At 34.3% G+C, this 20,985-nt stretch overlaps 1 protein-coding gene across 1 annotated transcript; it reads left to right on the top strand.

Annotated features, from left to right (window-relative positions):
* The first annotated feature begins 313 nt into the window (after window positions 1-313).
* LOC108467281 (serine/threonine-protein kinase STY46) lies at window positions 314-8,743 on the top strand. The gene is made up of 16 exons (XM_017767880.2): window positions 314-1,135; window positions 1,573-1,687; window positions 2,922-3,022; window positions 3,207-3,326; window positions 3,715-3,769; window positions 4,121-4,231; window positions 4,579-4,629; window positions 5,419-5,594; window positions 5,671-5,778; window positions 6,239-6,312; window positions 6,476-6,651; window positions 6,833-6,928; window positions 7,483-7,563; window positions 7,651-7,704; window positions 7,808-7,942; window positions 8,128-8,743. Exons 1-16 carry the CDS (start codon window positions 942-944, stop codon window positions 8,206-8,208), a joined length of 1,728 nt encoding a protein of 575 aa, XP_017623369.1. The 5' UTR covers window positions 314-941; the 3' UTR covers window positions 8,209-8,743.
* The last annotated feature ends 12,242 nt before the right edge of the window (window positions 8,744-20,985 follow it).

Genomic DNA, 20,985 nt, shown 5'->3' with positions numbered 1-20,985 from the left:
CATAGATTAATAATAAATTGAACCAAAAAGCAAAATCTGAGAGTAAAACTCTGGCCGTATACCCAAAGGTAATTTTGATTAAGTGTAAAATATTTATTTATTTATTAAGAAAGACAAAAAAGTTAAAAAGGGGTGGAATTGTCTTTTGGGAATCAAGATCTTATCCACATCAGTGGGGACTGGTGGCACTCGGCATATGCCTTTTGGCCAAATTTTATTCGGCAAGAGGAGTAAGTGGGGGCTTCTTGGCATTGTACATAATTCATAGGTGGGTTTATCATAGGGATTAATTATTGAAATACACCAAAAGAAATTAATAGTTTTATGATACTGAGTTGTGCTGCCTTATCATGTCTGATGTGGCCTCACCCTTTACACCTCACTTGCTTTGACCCAACCCAAATCCCTTAAAGAAGTCCACTCCTTCAGCAACAGATCAACAATATGAACGGTTTGCGCTGCTTTATCATTTTCTTGATTATCACGTTTATTTTAAGATAATACATAATTAAAATTTTCGGTAAAATTTCTATATAAAAAATGTTATCAATTAGTTTCCAGTATATATAAAAACAACTCCTTAATTAAATTATAAAATTAAGAATTTCACAAAACCGTAAATAAGCTACACTTTCTTTCAAGTGGTTTACAAATCTAGATAGAGTCCAATATTTATACATGCTCTAGTCTTTTTTTTTTTTTTTGGGTCAAATATATATACTTTAGTGTAGTGAGAGATAAATAATATGTAGTTTAGGTGTTTGGGAAATAAAACTTTTTTTTTCTTAAATCTGCGTTTTCGATATAAACTCAACGTAAACGAAAAGCAAAAGGATCATCACATTCACGCCTTTCCTTTCCTTGCCTTACCTTTTTGGTTTTTGCCTTATATCTTTAATTTCCCCTTTCATTGCGTTTGTATTTTCTTTTTTCTTCTTTCAATGGTGATGGACGATAACGAGAGCTGCGTGAGCAAAGCGAACGATTTTTCGCCGTTGCAGAGCCGGCAACAGCGGCAAAAGCTCGAGGTCTACAATGAGGTGCTCCGGCGGCTACGTGATTCCGACATTGAAGAGGCTAATCGGCCTGGCTTTGATGACGAACTTTGGGCTCACTTCAATCGTCTACCTAGTCGGTATATCCTTTATTACGTTTTTTTCCTTCTCCAAAATTTACTGCATGCATAACATACAAAAACAAATACTACTAAAATTTCTACATCCCCCCAATCTATATCTGTAATAACAATTTTTTTAATCGAGATGCTCAATCTTAGATAAGAGTTTCTTTTTATCAATTTTTTCTGTTTGAATTTTGTTTTTCGCATTTAATTTTTGGAGTTAAGGAACTGTTTGCCTTAATATTTTATCTAAGTAAGGCTTAATATGAAATTTTCTTGCTTAAGATTTTTTTTTTGTCATTTTAATTCTTTATGGTTCGTTTTGATGCTTGGCTTGTTGCCTATAAGATCGGAAACAAGTAAAGTGAAGCAGATCTGTTTGATCCACTTTTCATTTTTGTTTTGAATTAATCAATAGTTGTTTTAATTAAGAGCGAGTTTACTCATTGCAGCTATGCGTTAGATGTGAATGTGGAAAGGGCAGAAGATGTTCTTATGCACCAGAGATTACTGCATTTGGCTCATGATCCTGCCAACAGACCGGCAATGGAAGTTCGTCTCGTGCAGGTAACTTTCTGTTTCTTGTTAGGTTTCAATTTCATAACAAGGCACTCTGATTTGCTCTACTTTTTCAGTAAAAGCGAAAATTTGTTGTATCTTTTTTTTTTTTTTTGTTAATTTCGAATGATTGGTATATGGTTAATGTCATGAATCATGTGATGCGGTTCACCTTGCCTCGTCAGACTTTGGTAATTGAAAGTCGTCAGGTCCCACTTCTAAGTACCTAGCTTTTTTAGATTATTAAAACAATATTATTGTATTCTACAATAATAAGCATACAAACGTACGTATATCTTTGAGAAAATTTGGGAGTTCAAATAATATTTCTCTCTTTGGGGTTCCAGTAGCATGGTATATATGTTGCAGTATAATGTCCTTTGCATAGTGTAATCAAGCTACTGTATTCAGTTGGTTAGGTTACCTTTCCTATGATGTTTATAAAGTGCATGCTTAATTTTTCATTAATAAGTACGTTTATGGTTTTTTACATTAAATTTGACCCATAGCTATAGCTATAGTGCCTTGGCCTGTACTGGTCACCCTAGTCAGGATGATCTCTGTCTCAAACTTAGTTGGCTGAATCTGACTTGTTCTTTCTCTCTGTGCTGCATTTTCACATCATGGAGCTCAAATATTGTGTTGTATCTTCTTTTCATGGTAGTAGTGGTCATAGTAGAAAGAAAGAGAGATTCTTGTAAAACTTAAAATGTTCTTCAACATAATAATTTTCAATAGCATTTGACACTGCTAAGACTCATTTCGACATCTATCCCTACTGTACATTTTCCCTTCTAGAACGTTCTAAAATTTAGTGCATAGCATTAACTTGTTGCTGTCAATAACACATTATATTAGTTGAGGATTGCAGTTGCTACTTCTGCCGTCATATTGTAAATGTTTCCTTATTTGGGCCATTAACTATCAATGAGGTCATGAGGCTAACTAATTGTAAAGCTATTCTATTTTGACAGTAGCAGTTCAATTTAAATGATTCTGCACACATATTATCATTCCTTTTTGTGACTTTGTAAACTTGAATCATGTGTAGTTTCTTATGCAGTTTGGCATTATTTGCAAATGCATGCGTGCATCTTGAGGTTAAGCATAAAAGGTTTGAATGTGTCTTTTAAATGTCATAACCTATGGGTCCTGGCTCTTTATTTGTTTTTAATTGTTCTGGTACTTGGTTGTAAACTTTTGTTTATAGTCAAACACACCATGATGCTTCCTGCTTTTGTAGGTCCAATCTATTTCTGATGGGAGTTTAGTTGATCCTGCTCTTTCAAATCCCTCGTGTGGGGATTCTGCTCAAAGTGATCCAAAGCACGTTATAAGACGGAGGTTTGATTTTGAAGAACTTTTGCCATCTATATTGTGTATGCATTAATTTCATGAAAAGGGCAGAATTTGTTTACTGGACTGAGATATACCTTTTGATTTTTTCCTTTACAATATTTGTTGTTCATTTTTCATCTTGACTGTTGGTATCAATGCTGACAATTTTAGCTTACTTTTCTATTGTCAGCATACATCCGCCTCCTGCCTTTGGCTCATCCCCTAATCTTGAAGCACTTGCTCTTGAAGCAGATAAATCTGAAGATCAAGATGGAGATAGCTCTGTACATGCCAATTCACATTTTTCCCGGTATTTATTAGTCTTAAAATTCTTTGTTAAGAACCGACTATTCCTACCAAAACTTTGGTCAAGTTTGTGTTATACTATGTTTTTTAAAAAAAAAAATTATTATGTTTTTTTAAAAAATATATATATTTAGTAGTTCATTGGTACACTCTTGCAAAAGTTCAACTTTCTTGCCTCAGATTCATGCTTCCTAACCTGCTATCTTTTGTTGACTTAAGTTTTAGGTTTGCTTTTGCACCTTTTTGTGATGATGACATCTATAGTCATATTAAGATTTTGTTCTTCTTTGTTACTGTTAATTGATTGATACTTCTTTCATTTTTAAATACTTTCTGTCCATTTGGATAGTGAAATTTACATTGTTTTCTAACTGTTGCACTTGCCGGTGCAGGCCCATGCACGAAATTACATTTTCAACAGAAGACAAACCGAAACTTCTCTGTCAGGTATATATAGTTTTGTTTGTCAAACTAGAAGTGTACATTTTTGTTACAATCTTTGTTATCTTGAAGTTGTTTGCTTTAAGAACGCTGATGGTCACACTCAAATTATTTTCTAATAAAATTATAGATAAAGAATGCATTCTAGGTTCCATTTAAGCTCTTGGTTCAATCAACTGACATTTTATATTATTCTCATGGTAGTCATTTTTCTTGTAAAAATGACTGTTATTGTTTTACGTTCAATTTACTTCAATGTGAGTTCTTGACCTTATATGTGAGGCACACATCCTTTAAATATTTATGATTCGATATTGTTTCTCATTCCATTGGGTTACACTCGTGCAATACTTGCAGTTGACTGCATTGCTTGCTGAGATTGGTCTAAACATCCAGGAAGCACATGCATTTTCCACTGTTGATGGTTACTCCTTAGATGTTTTTGTAGTTGATGGTTGGCCTTATGAGGTAATTTTCATTATAATATCTTAATTATGGACATCATTTTTATGTTCGACCAAAAAAGAAAATAACAGCTCTCATGATTGGTATTGCATTATTTTATGTTTATCTGTCAATATATCTACTCTTATTATTTCTCAAAAATATTATATAAGCTGCTGTTTCCTCAATTTATGAATTCTTTCATCTGTTAATTTAGAGGGTAGTCATTATTTTTTTCTTGAAACTCATATTGAACTTCCATTTAGTGAATGGCATTAGTTCTTATTGCTGTGCTTAAATGCTTTAACTGTTGATCTAAATAAAATTATTTGTAGAACTTGCTTAACAGACTTGTGCTATGAAATTGCCAGGAAACAGAGCAGCTTAAAGTTGTTTTGGAAAAGGAAGTCTTAAAAGTTGAGGTAATGACTTAGGATGTTTTTGAATGTTATATAATATTTTCTTGAAAATATCTCTCCTTTCATTTTTTCTTTGTCGAGGTGTTTTCATTCCCACAACACTAGTGATTAATATGAAATGTTGTGGTGTTAGTCCTATCAGGAAAGTTTATATATGCTTGCATGAGTGTGCTTATCATTTTTATGCTACCCTATTATGTTAACATAATAAATTGTCTGAGCTATTTGGCTTTGATTGCTTTCTCTAGCTTTTAAAGTGGAGCACTGCAGGATAATACTTGCAAAAGTTACTCAGCTGTAAATAGGCCTAGGCCTTTCTATTACTTGAAATGTTTCTAATTTTATGATAAAATGATAAAATTATAAAATTTTTATTTTCATGGATCATAACAACCTTCTGTTGCTCTTCACCGGAGATTTATGCCTGTTGAATGGTCAACTAATTCTATGTAGGTTAATAATGGCATCCTTGGTGGTTGAAAATAATACTACAGTCTTAATATTTTGAAACTAAGCCCCTATTGAGCTCTGTCCCCTGTGCCCTCTTCCTTTGTTTACGTTAGTGGGCATCAAATCCTAATTGGTAAATATTTGTCTTCTAATCTGAATAAGCATTTTGGATGTGTTCCATGCTTTCCGCTGACAAGTGATTGGTACAGTGTAAATGCTGAAATGCTTAATGTGTATAGAGAAATGAACATTTTTAATGTGAAAGTTATAATTTATCTGCTAAAAGGTTGGCCTATATTATGAGCAACTCAAACAGACTTTCTTTCAATGGGTTTTCTGCAGAAGCAATCTTGGCTGAAGCAACATTCCTTTTCTCCTAAGAGGGACAATGAGAAAATGGGGACCAATGCTTATCAGAATTTTGTGGCAATTCCTAATGATGGGACCGATGTTTGGGAAATTGATCCTAGACACTTGAAGTTTGAAAACAAAGTTGCATCTGGGTCATATGGGGATCTGTAAGTGAAATAATTACTTTCTGATGCAGGTTTCTTTTTGAAGCTTCAATACAATTGCCTTTTTTTTCTGTTTCAGGTATAAAGGTACTTACTGTAGTCAGGAAGTGGCTATTAAGGTCCTCAAGCCAGAGCGTTTAAATACTGATTTGCAGAAAGAGTTTGCCCAGGAAGTTTTTATCATGAGGTTTGCGCTGAAATGTCTTGATGAATTCTAAATTGTGCTCCCTACCCTCCCACCTCCTCCACAAAAAAGAAAAGTAAAGTCTGAAGTGGTAGTTTTCCCCAAGTTATCCTCAATTTGTTGAATATTATAATCTGAAGTCAAGAGGTATCTTTGTTTGTTGTTTGAATGCCATATTGACTCAGATCGGTGATCAACTGATAATTGTAGGCTTCTCCAGTTGCTGCGTGTTTCTTATTTATTTTTAATACTTCATGTATTCTTATAGAAAGAAAACCAGTGAAACTCATGCTAATTTACCATAGCAAGTAGCCGCTTTGGGTTTTAATGTCTTTGATCGGTTTTCTCACTTTTAATTCTTCCATCATGAAATCCACATAATTTATATTTTATCAAATAGAGTTCTACTTTGTTCCAGGAATAATCTATTCTGTTAATCAACAATTTTACTTCAAATTTGCAGGAAAGTTCGGCATAAGAATGTTGTACAATTTCTTGGTGCATGTACCCAGCCTCCTAACTTGTGTATTATTACAGGTGTCCTACCGATTCTCTATTGTCTTTTATTAATTTGATGAAAGTGAGATTTATGAATATTTCTATCTCTTTCTCTCTCTCTCTCTTTGTTTTTCTTTTGTAATTGAAAGAAAATGCTAATGCCAGTTTTCTTTCTGTCTTTTCCTTTCTTTTCTCTTTATAGAATTTATGTCTGGCGGAAGTGTATACGACTACCTTCACAAACAGAAGGGTGTTTTCAGGCTTCCATCGTTGCTTAAAGTTGCAATAGATGTTTCTAAAGGAATGAACTACTTGCACCAAAATAATATAATCCATAGGGATCTGAAGGCTGCTAATCTTCTAATGGATGAAAATGAAGTAAGATTCTTATAGTTGCTAAAGTTTATACATTGAGTTGAATTAAGCTTGTCTCTAATTATTCCTTTCCTTAAATCTTGCTTGAGAACAATCTCTCCTATAAACATGCCCTTTCTATAATTTATTGTGGTCAAATTAAATGCTAGCTTGATAAAAATTCTAATACAGGTTTGCCTTACAGGTGGTTAAGGTTGCTGATTTTGGGGTTGCTAGAGTGAAATCTCAATCTGGAGTTATGACAGCTGAAACTGGAACATACAGATGGATGGCTCCTGAGGTGAGCTCCTATCACAAAAGCTGTTAGAAACTGTTCCATGAATATCCCTAAACTTTCCTTCGGGTGTCTCGTGAAATATAAAAAAAGAAATGAAGATACAGCATTATAAGCATTAAGCAGTGTATAACTTTCTAGAAATGTGGTTTGGTTTAAGGAAGCTAGCTGATTCACTCAGTTAATTTCCATTAAAATTAAAATTAGAGAACTTAAGTACTTGATGAACCATGATGTAAGTTGTATTCTTTATTTGCTTTTTTTAACCCAAGTTTAAATCTAAGCAAAGAGTTTAGCCTCTTTTTTTATTCCAGTAAGTTAAAGTGTATTGACTGTTTTATTTGCCTCTTTATTGTCTTCACTTGTGTTTCTTTATCATGATTAGAAAGGAAAAAGGGTTTAATCTTGGTCAGTTTGTTCTCTTTACTCATTGTTGCTTTATGTTCCTCTTTAAAAGTAAATTGGTAATTGCATTAATCCGTTTGAGTTGAGATTATCATTCATCCTCTAATTGATTGTTCATCTGCTCATTTTCTTACCACAGTTCTTTTGTTTTGAAGGTTATTGAACACAAGCCATATGATCACAAGGCTGATGTTTTTAGTTTTGGAATCGTATTATGGGAGTTGTTAACCGGAAAGGTATTTCTCAGTCACTATCTTTTGTTTAATATGTTCAGGTTACATACATGAAGATGTCTGATGGTTTGTTTTTGTTTGCATTTGCAGCTTCCATACGAGTACTTAACCCCATTACAAGCTGCTGTCGGAGTGGTTCAAAAGGTATGCCTACTGTCTCTATCATCGACAAGGAAAGTCATTGGAGGATTATTTTGACAGTGCTTAGACAAATAGTAATCACTCTATTTATTCATATTGATTCTAGAATCTACGTCCTACAATTCCAAAGCACACTAACCCCAAGCTGGCTGAACTGCTTGAGAGTTGCTGGCAACAAGATCCTGCACTAAGACCTGATTTTTCTGAAATTATAGAGATTTTACAGCAAATTGCCAAGGAGGTTTGTTTTCATATTCTCCATTCAACTTATTTTATTTTCACAAATTATTCACCTGCGTCCAATGGCTCGACGACATACACATGGTTGTTTGCTCAGTTTTTGCCATTTTGTGCTTATATTGTTTTAAAAGCCTTTAATATGAACATCTATGTCAGATTTTTACGGTGGATAAATTTGCAAAACAGGTAGGAGATGACGGTGAAGATCGACGTAAGGAGAAATCTTCAGGAGGATTTTTGTCGGCCCTTAGGAGAGGCCACCATTAAAGTAAAAGACCAAGATATGTTTATACAGTGATATGTCGGCCGGGCCATTCCCACCATTTTCATCAACACTGTACAGTAATTCTTTTTTTTTTTTTTCCTTGTTTCCCCCATGATTTATGGTCGTCTAAAACAATGTCCATTCTTCTGCCTGCCGCCATTCCTATTCGAAGATAAAAAGAAAGAATTGCATTTTGTAGATTTGAATTCGTTGAATCCTGTTTTAAAAGTAATTGCATGATCTAGTTAGGACAAATTTTGGGTTCAATGTGATTCTCTTTATTGAAAAATTGACCTTGTTTTCGGAGCTACTAAATCGGCATTAGATCATTGTAAAACGTAGACTCGATTTGCAATTTGCTCCACTCAAAGGGTATTTTTCCTTTTTTATTTTTCCATACAATTGCTTTTATTTATTTTGTTAAATATATGTTTTGGGGAATATTTTGTATATGTATTTTAGCTTTGTTGTTGGGTTGACGTTATTGTTATTGTAATAATTTAGAGAACATGAATGTGGTATATTTAAGAGCATAAAGTATTGCATGAAAAATGTAACAAACATAACTAATGGTGGGATTTTCTTTAAATATGGAAAATATAAAACACTGTTCCATGTTATATTACATTTAAGAGTGTTTTATAAAATTGAGTAATTAATATTGAATTTAAATTATAAAATATGTTTTATATATTAATATTGTTTAATAAATATAAAAGGTAATAATTAAAAATCTATATTCAGTGATAGATAGATCTCTATAAACTTATCATTTCTTACAAATTTTTTTATAGAAAATATCTTTCATTAATTTTTTTAATTATAGGTTACCCGAATGTGGCTAAAATTAATTCACTAAAATATTAAAATTAAATTCTATTATGTCATTAATATATTAAAAATAAAAATTTGATAAATAACCGTTTATTTATATTTTGTTGCTCGGAAAGCAGCTCGATACTCCACGACTTTTATGTACCGTTGAAGTTTTCACAAAAAATTCAATTTATTTAAAAACTAAAACTAAAAAATGAAATATTGTATTTTATATTTAAAAATTATTTTTATTGGTTATATTTTAATATTTTCTTTCAATATTTGTGTACTATGAATTGATATGACAACAGGGCAAATTAGGTTAGTGTTTTTTTCTCACCCTAACCCCTACTCAACTTTTATTTTTGTATATTCCAACTTTTGAGTTTCGAATTTTATATAATACTTTCGTCCCACTTCAATTCTAAAATTGTAACGACTTGATTTTCAGTAATATCGAAAAATGCGATTTTAGAATTTCGTTTTTGTAAATCGAGTTTGTAAATATTAATTAGAGATATTTATGGAGTTTGAATATTGATGAATCGATATTTGGTTAGACAAATTATTTGAAAATGTGGTTAATTAAAGTCTAGAAACTAAATTGTAAAATTTTGATAGCTATAGATTTTTAATTAGGATAAATGTTGGAGGCTTAAATAGTAATTATCCAAATGACTAAAATGGCTAATAAACCAAATTAGAAAAATTGTTAGTGGATAATGATGAAAGGTGTCTATTAAATTAAGATAATTAGTTATTAAAGTTTAATTAATTAAGATTAAGATAATTAAACTACTTTAATTACAATTAAACCACACTATATGAACCAAATTAAGTGGAGAAAAGCTTTCATCTTCTCCACATTAACTGTCCACCATAGCCTAGAAGAACAGAAGAAAGCTTCAACCTTATTTTAACATTTGACCCTTAATTTCAAGTAAGTCCCTAGCCACTTTTCTTTGATTTTAAGGGAAATTGAATCATTGAAACTTTATTTAACTAGCCTATGTACCGTAAAACTTTTAAAGTTTTTGAAAGTTTCCATTGTTGGGATATAGATGAATTTGGTGTGAAATTGATAGAAATTAAGCTTAATTATTAGTTTCGTACATTAGGAACCAAATTGAATAAATGCAAAACTATTATGAAATTTTGGTAGGAATAGAAAGTAGGTCCTTAATGAATATATGTGAAATCGAATTTTAATTCGACGCTTTAGACATAAATTTATGCTTGTTTCGGGTTTAGGGACTAAATTGAATAAATTATAAAATATATTTTATAATGCCCTTACCCGACCCGATTGCCAAGTTCGGATATGGAGTGTTACAATTGAACTGGTCTGATCTAATACTTTAGCTAGAAAATTTGCCAAATGTCTATTACTTTACTTTGAATGGTTTTTACAATAGGAACTTTACGCCAAATATCATTTGACTACCCTGGAATTCTAAATTCTAAGAAAAGCTACTTAATTACATAATATCTAACCCTGACGAAGCCTCTGAAATTACCCTTTTCTATGGGCATGACACTATACTAACGATAATCTTCGATCTATCACTGTCTGGCTTGGTCCCTCATCAAGATCCTTAATCTCCCATCGAGTCCTGCAACATAGGCCAAAATTCTGTAAGTTCAAAAGAACTTAGTGAATTTCTCCACTACATTGCTCAAAAATAGACCCTATCATGCAGGAGTAGTAAAATGAAAAAAAACCCAACACGTTTAACTCCCTGATAATTTAGGACGGTTTCTCTCAATCTAGGATGGAAGACTTTGATTCATTTCCCGAGCTCGTCTATTGGCAGATAAATCGATAAGTGATCTTCTCCAGGTAGATCCTATTGCCATCTAATTGGATTTGGTAATTTTTTCAAATGTCTCGCAATAATTGCGAACTCTTCATTTTTTCGCCTACATTCTCTCTTTCTCTATATACTCATAAGGTTGTCCTCCTAATCTTCCATCCTAAAAACCCCCTTGGTTATGTCTTCCTTGGCGTACATTCCAAATCTGACTAGTCCCCAGTGGATTCTATTTTTTTCTTACTATAGTCCGGAAGGACTTACTGATATCCCATCAGCCAGGTTATCTAATAAGAACCCACGCCACTCTGGCAGATTAAATTTCATTTCACCCTGCACTCGTTTTGAAAAGTTGTTTGGATTATTTCCTCGTAATCTACCCTATTTGCGATACATTTCTTATAAGATGTACCAAGCCCGTGTGTGGCGGATTGTTTTGGCCTATAGTTTCCAACAAACTGTTACCTCAATGACCATTCGAGTTTACAATTTTTCTTATATGATGGTTCTCTACGGAACTAACTCCATGACAGGTGTAACCAAAATAGTTTCCCCTTAAAGAGGAATAGTCTTGACCAACATAACTGTCACTTGAATAGTCTCTATTAGTACCTCATTCTATCCTTAGGTTCCAACAATCCCCTCTTTTTAGAGTAAACAATCCGAAATTTAAACATTTGGGCCTCCTCGTATAAACTTCGATTTCAACGAAACATTATACTGGAAGTTATCTTCTCGTTACTCTTTCCAAGATCTTTCTCTAACATACAGAGTTTCTTTGAACACTTTTTGGCTATTCTTAATGGCAGTTGCTCTTATGCGATTCACAGATAAACCTTCTTTCGTTTGCCTTAATATAATCTCTTATTGGCATGTTATTCCCATAACTGATTCTAGTTGGGTTACCACTCTACGCCCTACAAATTTCCTTATTTACCACTTTGGCGGACTTTTTTCATTTCTATTACTTATGCCCCTTTTGGCGGATTCTTCAAATCCACTGGCTAGTTATCACCTGTCATCACTTGCATTTTTCCTTCTTTGCGTGATTTTCCATGACTATCGTTTTGGCAAACTACCTTCATTAATCATCCCGATGGACTCTATATGTTACCATAGTCTAACTATGGTCTAACTCTTCATGCCCCATGTTTATTGTCCTAACGGACTTCCCCGTGTTTATTTTCCCAGTGGACTATCCCATGTTTACTGTCCTGACGAGCTCTTTATGTTGTTATCGTCGAGCTATGGTCTTACATAATATTCTCATGTTTAATGTCTTGACGGACTCTATTGATTGCCATAATATTCTCATGTTTAATGTCTTGACGGACTCTATTGATTGCCATAGCCAAGCTATGGTATTACAAGTATAATCCTCATGTTTAATTTCCTAACTGTCTTCCCTGTGTTTAATGTCCCGGTGGACTTTATTGGTTACCATAGTCGAGCTATGGTATTACACCTTAAACCTCTTTGAGGTGTCACCCCAAAGGACCTTATCGTCATCACAGTATCACTCCATAAAGTTGATAGATAGTTGTCACAATTTCGCTCTAGCGAGCCAGTCCTTAACATTTCATCTCATATCTAACCTTGATGCTTGAACACCTCAATGTCCCCTCCGCAAGGCCTAGAGCTTCGCTTATCACGGTTTACTCCCAACAACACCAGATTGCGAAATCTTAATGAAAACTCCATTTCCCTATCCATCTACCCATTCCGCCATTTCACCAATTTTAACCTTAATGCTCGAACATTGTAGTGTCCCCTCCACAAAGCTCGGAGCTTCGCATATCACAGTTTACACCCAGTAACACCAAATTGAGAAATCTAATAGAAAATTTCCTGTTTCTATCCAACTATCCCGTCTATAACTTCCTTCCATACTCCACAGTTCATAAACACACAAAAACAAACATCTAATCACATAACATAGTAACGTGGGGGACGTTGAATTTATACATGGTACCACAACCATTTTGTAACACCCTTAACCCATACCCGTCGTCGGAACAGGGATACGAAGCATTATCGAAATAAACAGATCAAATACAAACATTTTATATCATTTCTCATTTATATCAGAAATCAATCATAAACTATCATATTGTCCTTTATATAAGCCCTCGAGGCCCAAAATATGCAATAGAAATAAGTTGGGACTAATCCAGGTGCCCAGAGAATTTTTCGCAAAATTTCAATATTTTTTTTCCTAGGTGCAGGGTACACATGCCCGTATGGTTAGGCCGTGTAGCTCACACGGTCGAGCGACACGTCCATGTCTCAGGCTATGTGGACATTCGAAATAGGGATACACGGTCGTATCCCAGCCCATGTCTGTATCTGTGTAACTCTTTGACTTGGGTCACACGGCCAAGTCACACGCCCTTGTGTAGTTGCAGGGGTCACACGGCCAAGCCACACGCCCGTGTGCCAGGCCGTGTGAAAAATCCTGAGTATTTTCTAGATTGATAAAGTGACTAAATAAGTGCATTTTTTTAATTATAGATCAAGAAATACCGAATCCAAATCTAGACCGAGGAAAAGCCAAGCAAATCGACTAAATCGACTAGTCGCCACATTTTATAATCTGAGGTAAGTTGTATGTAAATAATACAACTACAATGTTAATGTATGTGTTGAATTGTGCTTGAATTTAATATAGCATGAATTGCTTGATTGTGGAATTGAGAAAACATGATGGTAATAGAGATAATAGAGCTCCCGTTTGAACCTAGGAAATAAATCGGATATTCATGCCATAACATATGGGTTATTGTGAGCTAGTGTAAGACATGTCTGGAACATGCATCGGCCACATTATGAGAGCCAGTGTAAGACCATGTCTGGGACATCGCATGGGCATTGAGACGAGTGCTAGTGTAAGACATGTCTGGGACGTGCATCGGCCTCGAGACGTAAGTCAGTGTAAGACATGTCTGGGACATGCATCGGCTATGAGATGTGTCAGTGTAAGACCATGTCTGGGACACGGCATGGGCACAATATGCTAGAGCTTATGTAAGACCATGTCTGAGACATGTTATCGGCACCTTACCCCATGTTTGAGGCTTAATGAATATCTGATGGTGTTCCAACTGGTTCAACGGTGAAAGTTATGATTTCTGGTTAACGAGGAAAGTATAAGTGTTGTGTGTGATGTGACAGTAACTACTTTGGTACATATAAAATATGAGCCCATTTTATGATATACGATGTGTACTGGATATTGATGAGTAAGTTTTTGCTTATGCCCAAATGTTATGAGCTTGTTGGTGAATGGTAAAGTTAGGTTGTATATTCATTTATGTGCAACTTACTAAGCTTTATGCTTACTCCCTCTCATTTTTCATTTTCTTATAGTGTCGCCTATCTAGCTCAAGGATTAACGGAAGTCAGAGATATCGATCACACTATCAATCGAAGCATTTGGTATAGTTTGATTTATATTTTTGAATATGGCATGTATAGGGAATTAGGCTTGTGTTTTAGGTTACTATTAATTTGGCCAAATGTGTTAGTTTAGGATAAATCCCTCATTTTTTATTAAGCCTTAAATGATGGCTAACATTCATTTTGATTTATATACAAAGATGTTATTTTCATAGATGAGTAAAATGAACACATGGAATGTTGTTTATTGTGGCTAATTTGGTTGCATGAGATAGCCTTGTATTGGTTTTGGTTGCTAATGTGTAGGTTGTGTAAGTAAGGGTGGCAAAGAGGCTTGGTAAATAGCCTTATATTGTCCACACGGGTAGCCACACGGGCGTATGTCTAGGTTGTGTGTGACACATGGTCTACCCTATGGGCATGTGATCCGGTCGTGTGTCCCCTGCATGTAAAATTTTTAAGTCAGTACGCATGGTAGTAAACACACGGGCAGAGACACGGTCGTGCATCTCAGCCGTGTGAAGGACACGGCTTAGTATACGGGCGTGTGCCTTGGCCGTGTGACATTTTGGGGATGTCCATGTTTTTGCACACGGGCTAGGACATGGGCGTGTCATAGCCGTGTGAAGGACAGGGCGTGTCCCTATATTGCGTAAGCCGTGTGAGCCACACAGTCCATCAACATGACCATGTTGAAATGGCCACACGGGCGTGTTTCCCTTCTAAACGGGCATGTGCCCTGTTTCAAATTCAATTTTTCTATAGATGGTTTAAGGACCCGGATTGATCCCGAATAGTTTTCAATGGTCGATTTGAGGCTCGTAATCCCATAATAAGAGGTTTAAAGTAGAAATTGAAAAAGTTTTAAATTGGACCAAGTCTTGGTAACTTGGGGAATGTTTGTGTGCATGAGATCGAGTTTGGTAATGCCTCGTATTCTGCTCTGGTGTGGGTTATGGGTATGGGGTGTTACATTATAGCTCAAACGAGCATCTTGATAAAAGCCTTCTCGAGCATTCCTGTTATATGGTTCCTGCGAGCATCCTGATCGGTAGTGATCTTGCATGTGTTGCGCACTACCACAGCTCTTTGTGAGCGTCCTGTTACATGATTCGATTATTTGACTCCTTGTTATGCTATCCGGAGCTCCCTGATAATAACTCTTCGGAGTTACCTGTTAAGCTCAATGAGCTTTCTGATTAAAACTCTTATGAGTTTCCTATTTGGTCCGGATAAGCTTCCTGTTATATGGCTAAAGAGAGTACTCTCCAATTATGTGCCCTAATTAGGTATCCCCTGGAAATGAATTGACAGATTTCAGTTTTGTACACTTTAAATGTACTATATTAGCGTACCCATCGATATTTCAAATAAATTCAACAGGTAAAGTTCTGACATGGCTAAACTAAACTTGAAATGATTTATCATGAAAATGTACATGTAATATGGAATAATGATATGGAAAGCATATGTATATGAAAATCATTAAATGATGAGCTCATCCATATTCTTGATATTATGTAAATTACTTGACTAACATGATTGGTAAAGTTGTGTGTTTTAGGCTATTAGCCAAATTGCTTGGCTGCATTTTTGTATGCTTATCTAAAATGAAAATACATGGTAAGTTAAATTCCTATTATACGAACTTACTAAGCATTTCAAATGTTTACTTGGTTTTCTTTTATCTGTTTTATAGTGCTTGGAAGTTTATAAAGATTGGAATCAGTCGGAGTATCATCACACTATCTTTCATCTCGTTTTGGTATAGATAGAAAACTTATTTTGATATAATGGCATGTATAGGCTAATTTCGCCAATGTTGGCATATAATGATTGTTTGTAATCTAACCATTGGAATGGCTAGTGATAGTATGTTTAGTGAATATATATATAAAGTTATGATATGGTTAATACATATGTGTTTGGTATGATTTGATTAAATTATGGAAAGCATATATGTATTATAAAGGTAAGTTTGAATACATGTGATGGTATATCTTATATAATGTTAATATTGGTTTGGTTTTAATGCCTTGAATTGGTTGGTATATGTATGTATGTATTGGTGTAGGTTGAAGGCAAAATTTGGGTGAAAAATAAGGTTAGGAAATGGCCTTATTTTGTCCATACGGGCATGTGTCTTAACCGTGTGTGACACAGGGTCATGCGCACGGGCATATGGTTTGGCCGTATGTCGCCTGCATCTTAAAGTTAGAGAAACAAAATGCTTCGAATTGTTCACACGGGCGTGTGTCTTATGTAATGACCGAAATTTACGGGTATCAAAAATCGAGTTTCTGGCCTACTATTTCAGAAAATTGGGTTTGTAAATATTTATTAGAAATATTTACGAAGCTAGTTGAGTGATTAATTAGATTTTTGTTAAGTGAATTAGCTTGAATTAAGGTTAATTTAGTGTAAGGACTAGATTGAATATAGTGTAAAAGTTTAATTATAGACTAAAGAAAAGTGAAGGGACTAAATTAGTAAATAAACTAAATGGGGACAAATGTGTGGTATAAAATTAATACATTTGGTAATATATATATATGTATTTACTTATATTTTAAGTATAAGATATTTTATATATAATATATTATTATATTAATATAAATTAATAATTAAATAAAGCATAAAATAATAATAAGAGAAAGAAAAGAAAGAAAAACAAGAAAAAGAAAAAGAAGCAATTTGAAAGTGGGGAGAAAAAAGAAAGAAAGAAAAAGAAAAAAATAAAATTAGGGTTTTGAAGTCTCAAGCTTAATTTGGTAAGTCAATTAAGTGCCTTTCTTTATAATTTTGATGTTTTTGGAGTCTTAGAGACAAATATTACTTGGTGTAAGTTAAAATTTTGAAAGTTAGAATATTTTTGGACATGTGTTATGTTGAACAAATTGTTGAATTAGGGATTTAATTGAATAAATATCAAGTTATAATTGATTAAGGGACTAAATTGTAAAGGAAGCTATAAGTTTTATGTTTGAGGGACTAAATTGAAAGAAACTTGAGATTAGGGTTTTTTGAATATTCAATGTTTAAGGTGAATATGATAGGAAATTGGATAGTAATGAAGTATGAATTGAGTGATAAAAGTAAAAGTGTTAATTAGGATTAAATTGAAAATTGAGGTTTGAATTGAATAGAAATTTAATTATTTATTGTGAATTGTTATTGTATTAATAGTTTAAATTGTTTAATTTTCGTAGCTAACGTAGTACCGGAGACATCGACAAAGAAAGGAAAAGAGAAAGTTGACGACGAGTAATCTGAAAAATTTACGGTTTGTATTTCTATAAATCAAACTTAATAATTATTTTTGCATTTATTATATATATATGGTAAGTAGTATAGAGGTAAGTATTGTTATTATTGTATTGAATTGATTTGAGTTGTGAATATCTAAACTGAAATGTATATTAACTGTTATCTGAAAATTTAAGTGAAAAAAAAATACCCTATTAACAATGTCGGGCTAGGTTGGATATAATTGGCATGCCATAGGATTGGAAGTGTACAGGGATACTTCGACCATGGGTCGATGAGCCACTAATAGTGTCGTACTGTTACTTCGACTTTGTGTCGATGAGGCACTTTGTGTGTTGTACTATTTTTGTTACTTCGGTTTAATCTGATGAGGTACTATGTACCGTACTGCTACCGTTTACTTCGGCAAAGCCAATGAGGCACAATGTGCCGTACTGGTGTGTTGATTGGATCCGTGTATCCGCCAAAGTCCGAATTATGTTAATAGGGGTAAATTTTCTGTACTGGACAACTGAATGACTGTGTTACTGTATTGAAAATTATACAGTTAATGATTGACATATATTATTGAACTGAATGTTTCATCGAGAAAGAACTTTGAGTATAAGTTGTGCTATTAAATTTAAAGATAATAGCTTATAAACATTTTGTGTTAATAATGATTTAAGTGTTGGTTTATAGAAATACCATTGAGTGCATACTCAGCGTACGGTTTGTTTCCGTGCGCAGGTTAAGTACAAAAGCGACTAACAACTCAGCATCCAAGCCAAGCCCGAACTCCAATACTTGGTGATGCATCTTATTTTGAGAAATGACATGTACCTAAGTTGTCTTTTGGAAGTCATTTTGAATGTGAATGTTAATAGTATAAATGATGACATTGGTTAACCTTTATATATAGACTTAAGTCTTATAATATGGTCTTTTTATAGTTTAATTTAAATTGATTTTGAATGATACCAAAGTATACTGTCTGGTGGTTCTATATTAAATACTTACTAATACACTCGAGTTAGATCATAATAATAATGATTTTAATATAAAATAGATGCATTTAATCATATTTTGGATTGATTGAAAGATTGAATTTTAAATTGCTTGTTAATGAAGTTTGTAGGGTTGGTAAACTTGAACTATAAGGTTCATTTTGAGTCCACACGGCCTAGCACACGGGCGTGTGATCAGACCGTGTGAGACACACGACCGTTACATGGGCATGTGAGCAGGCCGTGTGTCCCCTGCATCTAAAATAATGTAAATAGAATGCTCAGGTATGGTCACACGGGTAGAGAAACGGGCGTGTGTCTCAGCCGTATGAAGCATACGGCCACAATACACGGGTATGTGCCTGGCCGTGCGAAAACTGCACTAGATTCGAATTGAAAATAATTCCACACGGGCGTGTGTCTTGCCCGTGTGTAACTAGTTTATTCATAAGCAATAAGTCAGAGAAGTACACGAGTAAAGAGTACGAGCGTGTCCTAGCCATGTGAGTTACACGAGGTGACAACACGGGCGTGTCATAGAGGTACACGGACGTGTCTCTAAACCACACGGGCGTGTGGAACTGTTCATTAAATAAAATTTTATAAGCTTCTGTTTAGGTATCGATTTATTTCTAATATCTTCATTGGGCCCTGAATGTCCATTTAAAAGTCAATAAGATAAATTACTGCACTTTATAATGATTAATTTTATATGACTCATGAAATAAACTATAGAGACTGGTAATGCTCCGTAATCCTATTCTGATGTCGGAAAAGGGTTAGGGGGTATTACATCTTAGCCGTGTGAAACACACGGCCCAATATACGGGTGTGTGTCCTGGCCATCTAACCCCTGCACCTAATTTTTGAAAAATTAAATTATCCACACGGTCTAGCACACGGACGTATGGCAAGTCATGTGACTCAAGTCAGAGAGTTACACAGGTAAGGACACAGGCTGGGACATAGTCATGTGCCTCACATCTAATGCCCACGCGGTTTGGAACACGGGCGTGTCATTGGTCGTGTGAGCCACATGGCCTACCACACAAGTGTGTCTCCCCTACATTTAGGAAAACTTTTTAAATTTCGCAAAAAATTCTTTGAATTCCCGATTTAGTCCCGACTTGTTTCTAATGTATAAATAGGACTTTGAAGGTCCATTTAAGGGACAACATGATTGAATTATGATTTGTTTCGAATATGAATAGTAAAAGACATGAATTAATTGAATTTATATTGTAAACTCCGGTAATGCTCTGTAACCTTATTTCGACAACAGATGCAGATTAGGGGAGTTACAGCAAGAGCGTCCCATTATAGCTCACATGAGCATCTCGATATAAGCTCTCTTGAGCTTTTCAATATGTAGTTCTTCTAAGCTTCCCCTTTGTATGCTCCTATGAACATTCTTATGGTAGTGATCCTGTATGTGTAGCAGACACACCGCAGCACTTATGTGCGTCCTGATATATGGCTATCTGGAGCTTCTCGATTAAAAGCTCTTTCATGAGCTTCCTAATAATAGCTCTTCAGAGTTACCCGTTAAGCTCGCATAAGCTTTCTGATTTAAGCTCTTATGAGCTTCCTGTTATTAAACCCGGATAAGCTTCCCGTTACAAGCTCAAAAAAGCTTTCTATTATTTGGCTTAGAATAGCTTCCCGTTTAAATGCTTAATGAGCATTCCTGAATATGAATTGATAGATTTCAAACTCATACACTTTAAGTGTACTACCCTTGTATCCATCGATATTTTAAATGATTCAACGGGTAAAGTTCCGATTTGAAGTGAAATGAGTTCAAGATGAATTACTATGAGAAATATTTGAAGTACAAAAGTATGATATGTACATGTTCATGTTTACTTGAAGTGATAAATACATGTACGTGGAAATTGAATATTGATGAGCTTAATCATGTTTCTTGGTATTTATATGAATTACATGACTAACATGTTTGATGGGGATATGTGTTTAGGCAATTGGCCAAATTGGTTTGAGCATGTTTAGTTAGCTTACCTTAATATGAAATAAATGGTAAGTTAATTTCCTGTTATACGGACTTATTAAGCATCAAATGCTTACTCTATTTTATTTTTTCTGTTTTATAGTATTCAGAGGCTCGTAAAGGTTAGAATTTGTAAGAGCTACATCACACTATCCCTAAGATTTTTCGGTATAAATATAGCAATTACTTTTGGTTATAATGGCATGTATAGGTTAAGTTGGTCAAATGATGGCATATAAATATTTGGTTGAAACTAGCCATTGGTATAGCTTGTGTTTGGTATATTTTGATATGTAAATATATGGCCTAAACATGTTTCATGTGTGTGTTTGAAATGGTTAAATGGTAGAAAGTACATAAACCTATTGATGACTGGTTTGAGATAGCATAATTGGTAAAATATGCCTATATGCGCATATGTGTATTTGGTAAGTTTGAACACTTGAACATATGTGATAAAATGTCATGTATAAGACTTAGTTTTGGCTTGGTTTT

The sequence above is a fragment of the Gossypium arboreum genome, chromosome 2 (assembly GCF_025698485.1).
Source record: "Gossypium arboreum isolate Shixiya-1 chromosome 2, ASM2569848v2, whole genome shotgun sequence".
Taxonomy (NCBI): Eukaryota; Viridiplantae; Streptophyta; class Magnoliopsida; order Malvales; family Malvaceae; genus Gossypium; species Gossypium arboreum.
Note: the sequence above shows the minus strand (reverse complement) of the source record. Positions and strands in the feature narration are given on the sequence as shown.

Excerpts from the sequence above, each read along its gene's own strand:
- LOC108467281 (XM_017767880.2), top strand. The coding sequence starts at position 942 with ATGGTGATGGACGATAACGAGAGCTGCGTGAGCAAAGCGAACGATTTT. Across the intron at positions 1,688-2,921 it reads TGGAAGTTCGTCTCGTGCAG|GTCCAATCTATTTCTGATGG; the intron begins GTAACTTTCTGT and ends CTGCTTTTGTAG. Across the intron at positions 4,630-5,418 it reads AGGAAGTCTTAAAAGTTGAG|AAGCAATCTTGGCTGAAGCA; the intron begins GTAATGACTTAG and ends GGTTTTCTGCAG.